Below are 5,287 nucleotides of genomic sequence, written 5' to 3' on the forward strand. Positions count from 1 at the left end.
AGAACGTCGGCCTGGAGTGTTTCTTCTTGCCGTCTTTGTCCACCATGAGGCTGGCCTGAGCTATACGGAGGAGGGGGAAATAGAAGAAAATGAGATTCAAAGTTCATGAGGATGCTCCTCTTCTTTGTGCCGTTTCCACAAAAAATAAATAAATTCTTTTCCAAACCGTCTGGCCGTTTAAAAACGATGGAAATATTATTAGGTAAAAAAAGACTTTTGTTTTCTAAAGAGCATTATTTTTTTAAATTGGGATTTAATCTGCATCACTGTCTGCTTTTTTCCACGCTGCTCAGGCAGAGCAAAGGCTCTACAGAAAGTCACCAAGCCCAAAATTAAAAGTAATAGACGCCCTTAGAATATTATTATTATTATTATTATTATTATTATTAATGATAATAATAATACATTTGAATTATTAGAATTCTTAACGTTTTTTTATAAAATGTGTTATTTACATCAGTGTTAATTCATTAGCAGAGAAAATGTCAGCCCACCTTTATTTAAAAAATATATTTTCAGCAGGAAATACTAATTTATTACAAAGCTTTAACGAGCTATTTTATATTTATACTAATTTCATATTACAGTGCCTTTGCAAATTGCTGTTCTCTATTTTAATTTAATTTATTTTAAATAAGCGCTGTTTCAATGATTGCAGGAGTTTTGCATTGAAAAAAAAAAGCAACGCTTTCTGCTTTTACGCACGTTCTGCTTCGTGCGTAAAATGGCGATAAAACCCCAGAGAAAATAATAATCTGATGTTCAGACTTTCTGCTGCCTGGATCCAATATTTACAGTTATTTAGTAAATGTTTATATATGTTAAGATATTTTAGAAGTGACCAAAAAAAAAAAAAAGAAGTAGAATGAATAAATAAATTACAGGATAAATAATCTAAATAAATGCATAAAATATTCTTGTTGAATTCTGGGTATTTGGAAGATTTACGAAACGTAATGTTGCAAATATACACGCACCAAAAAAAGAAAAAAAGAAGAAAAAAATAAGATGCCCCACAAGTGCGCACAGATTAATTTAAAAGTAAACTCCTTACTTGGACAGGGAACCCGGGGGTCCCTCCACGGGGCCCCCTGCATCACCCCGGGCCAGAAGATGGGCGCCCGGCCGGGCAGCTCGGCCAGCGGCTTCGGGTACCGGGACACGGCGGGGCTGAAGTACATCCCGGCCGCCGTGGTGGCCAGGCCGTTAATCCGCGGGAAGCCGGACAGCAGCTGGCCCGCGGTGGTGATGGGCCTCCCCAGGATGTCGCTTATTCCGTGCGGGGTCCCCCCGGAGATCTGCGAGCTGAGGTTGGACAGCGACGGCGCCTTGAAGCCCGCCGGGCTCTGCTGCAGCGCGTAGGGGAACAGCGACGTCTTCATCTCGGTCATGTTGTGCAGCGCCGCCAGCGGGGTGCTGCCCAGAACGAACGCGCTCTGCCGGTTACCGTCCATCTGCCCGACCGCTAACATTTGTAAGCATGGAGCGCCCAGCTCGCTGCGGAGGAAATAAAAGCGCCGCGCTGCTGCTCGCCTCTTCCCCCCCAGAAGTATCCTGGATGCCGGGGGTTAAAACTTCTGCTCTCCCGGGAAGTTGGGACCCTGGTGAATAGCCCCCCTCCTCCACCCTGAACGCGTCTCTCCGTGCTTGTTTGGGTCGCCGTCCGCCGCAGGAGTCCTGGCCGGAGTCGGTGGTGTTTTTTCGGCGTCTTTGATGGGAACCATTAAAGAGTCTCCTCTCCTTTCCGTAAATTGAGTCGCTCTCTGCGGGGAGGGAAGCGGCGCTCTACTGATAACATCGCAACCACCTGCAGGATCTCCGTCCTCATTGGACAGCGCTGAGTGACACCGCGCTCTGATTGGAGGATACGGAGCCGCCGCTGATTCACTGAGACGTCTCACCCCGATGCTGTATTCACGTACCGTAGGAAATATGAAGTTTGTTTCCGATCGACTGTATTTCTTAAACAATTACCTTAGATCCTGAAAGACTATCCCTCCTCTCTTCCCTTTCTGTCAATATTTTCCATGTTCAGCTACCCGTGTTAAGATATATATATATATATATATATATATATATATATATATATATATATATATATATATATATATATATATATATATATATAATTTTATTTGTATTTTAAACACAACATATTCAGGCTGCTGTTTTTGGATGTCCAGGAAATAGAATTTGATTTTAAATGTTTAAAACATTTTAAAAAATTGCTTGTTGTCCTATATTTTGATCGACCACCACTAGGAAAGTGAAAAAAATTCACGCCATGACGTCACAGCCCATCAATGGCAGCAGTTTTTTAACGTCAGCCTCACATGCAGTTCATTCATGCAGCAGATTTTTTTTTTAATATGCCGATTCTTTTAACATGTATATTTAACATGTATATATATTCATTGTAAATATTCTAGTTCATCTTCACATTTTTTATGTGAAATAATCGTGGAGGCATCTTGGACGCGAACGGTTGAAACAGCGCCGCCTACAGTTACGGTAAGACGATGGCAGCAGAGTTAGGATTTGCAAAACAAAAAAATAACGACAATTATTTTTATCTCTGCCTGCGATTTTGTTCAAACCAAATCAAATTTAATTTACTGATGCATTTCTGAACAAAAAAGAAAGACAAATACAGTAGCTTGTGTTTCAATTTAAGGTGCACTTTTAAAATGATAGAATAACTGCTTGTTTTTTGTTGATTTGTTTGTTTCGTCGTTGTCCCTTTTTACTTGTTTGTGACATTTATTGCCAACAAAAGAAAATTAGTGTGGAGTAACAATTTAGAAGGTTATGTTGTGGTAACCATATTGTTTATTTCACCTTTATAATTTTAAACCGCCTATCACATCGCTATATACCTCAGATTGTATATAACTACCTCAGACTATATGTGGATATTCATTATAAGTACTTCGCTATCACTGTCCAGGTGTTTAAAACCACCTTGAATAATTAATTACATAATTGTTTTATTTAATGTATCCTGTAGTTTGAGTGCTAGATATCCTTTCTGACTTTTTCACCAGTTATAATTTAATAATTGACGATAAAACCTTGTATATCAAAGGTATCTAGAAAGTTATTTTTGTTCTTGTTAAGGGTAATTATAAGCATATTACCAAGGATAATGCACATTACACTGCCAATTAAAGATATCCATTCACTTTTTCATCTCTTGTGTCTAAACTGAAACATATTACCAAAATAAAATCCAGTTAAAATCATGTTAAACAAAACCTGAGGCTTCCAAATAAATTTTTATCTTGGCTATTTGAAATCAGGCACATTGGTAATAATGATAGACTGCATGTTTTGGATTATAGACGGCTAGGAAGTTGTTTTTTTTGGAGCAGGGGTCTGATAATTAATATATTGCCAGTAAAACATGCAATTTTAGATGTTAGAGATTATTTTTTTGTCCTGTGCGAATTCTAACTACAATATTCCTTCTTCCCAGTGAGGAACTAAAGTCATTTCGAGAGAAAAAATGTTATTTGTTGACTGGAGGTGATCAGGCATAACATTATGACTACCTGCCAGTTAGTGCCTTGGTCCTGCAGCACGGCTCTAAGTTGATGAGCCAGATGCTGTCATATCTAGTACTCTGGAGGTTCACACAGCAAACTCCACAGATAGTTAGAGGACAACTTAATGCCTAAAAGTTGTCGAAGCATGTTTCATGAATGGGTGTGCGTGGTCTGCAACAATGCTTAGGTGGGTGGCAGGTGCCAGAGCAGCATTACTGGATGGCAGGAGGCCAGGTTTTTCAACAAAGCACGGCCCAAATCACAGAGCGGCCTTTGCTCCCTGCGTCCGCCCAGATCCTTCGAAACATCAACTCTGAGGACATTAAACGCGCCAGCAGTTGATTTGCCTGATTGGGATATGTGAGTAATAATAGCTCAGCTGCTTATGAGGGCAATCTTCCCTGCACAGCACCTGCCACTGGCAGCCAGCAGCAGGCTCCTGGCGCTCATTAGCATCAGCAACAAGTGTTTCCTGCGGGGAGCCTCCGCTTTTTGCTCCTCGTCAGAGGCTTTGTTGTCGAGGCTGAGGTGAAAAAGCCCTTTGACGACTCAGCCAAAGGCCTTTTCCAGGCTCCTTCTCTCTGCTTCGCTACGTCAGCACTCCTTAGCAAAAACAGAGTGGCGTGGCATGTCTGTTTGGCACCCTTCTTTTAGAAAGCATGCTCTTTTTGAGAAATAGCATATTACACACCCACGAAATCCACTCCATAGACGCTAAATGACAAATAAAATCCACGCGGCGAGGAGTTTTAGGTGAGGTATTCTGTCTTAAGCATCTTGAGGCCCCAGGCTACTGTCTGGTGGGTAAACCCACTCCTAACGAGACACTGGCCTTAGAGAACAAGGTTTCATGGAGCCTATTTTTAAATCGTATGCTTCTATGAATACAGAATGTCAAAGTTTGCCCTAAAGAAGTTTTTTTTTTTTTATAAAATGTTGGCTTTAAATTAGACTTAGATATTTTTTTCTGTGCTGCTGGTTTATTTCACTCCGCTATTAAAGGCACGCTAATCATAAAAAGAAGTATAGATAATGAAGTATAGATGTCTATTGTAGGATTTCACCCAAAGTGCAACATTTTCCAAAAGCTTACCGAGGAAAAAACAACCGCCGCTAATTCTGGTTTGGCCGCATTTAGGTTGCCGAACGTCACAAGAGGCACAACCATCAAGCAGATTCTCCATTAATTAGTAAATTAGTGGCAGTTTTCAGCAGCGGTTCAATGCTTGAGCCAGAGTTAGGCTCTGATCACAACCCCACCCCCCACTAAAAAGCCACGTTGGATGCAGCCTTGGATGGTGAAGCTGAAGGATATGAACCATTTCAGAGCTTTTACATTTTATCAAAACTCTTTTTTTAATATATTAAAATCTGAAAATCCCAGTTGTGTAGGTTGTCTTTTTAAATGCTTCTTATTTTGCCTTAAATCCATTCAGCCTTGTCACCTATCGCCCCAAATGTGTCTCTGGAGCCATAAAGAATGCACTAATGAAAGGAGAACTTTGATTAGAAACACACAAAAACAAAAATAGACATAAATAAAAGAACAGTGGTCGGCAGCCTCGTGTGACGTCATAAGAGGTGTGCGCAGCGTGGAGTCCAGCTGGGAGGGAAGATTTCTTCGCTTTCAAGCAAAATAGCAAAACTGACCATCACATGTTGTTCTGTGGAAAACTATCTATATTTAATGTAAGTCTGGCTGATTTTACAGAAAAGTCTGGCCAGTGACTTTAAACTTGAAG

The 5,287-nt window shown here is 40.6% G+C and overlaps 1 protein-coding gene across 1 annotated transcript in view; it reads right to left on the bottom strand.

The window, feature by feature from the left end:
- The window catches only part of nkx6.2 (NK6 homeobox 2), a 2,807-nt gene extending 939 nt beyond the window's left edge, over positions 1 to 1,868 (bottom strand). Inside the window, exons 1-2 of the mRNA XM_012862381.3 lie at positions 1,055 to 1,868; positions 1 to 60 (exon numbers count right to left, since the gene is read on the bottom strand). The exon at positions 1 to 60 is cut by the window's left edge and continues 113 nt beyond it. Of these exons, the coding sequence (XP_012717835.1) occupies positions 1 to 60; positions 1,055 to 1,472 (478 nt within the window). The 5' untranslated portion in view covers positions 1,473 to 1,868. The remainder of the gene's footprint in view (positions 61 to 1,054) is intronic.
- Positions 1,869 to 5,287: the final 3,419 nt, after the last annotated feature.

The sequence above is a fragment of the Fundulus heteroclitus genome, unplaced genomic scaffold (assembly GCF_011125445.2).
Source record: "Fundulus heteroclitus isolate FHET01 unplaced genomic scaffold, MU-UCD_Fhet_4.1 scaffold_304, whole genome shotgun sequence".
In the NCBI taxonomy this organism is placed as follows: domain Eukaryota; kingdom Metazoa; phylum Chordata; class Actinopteri; order Cyprinodontiformes; family Fundulidae; genus Fundulus; species Fundulus heteroclitus.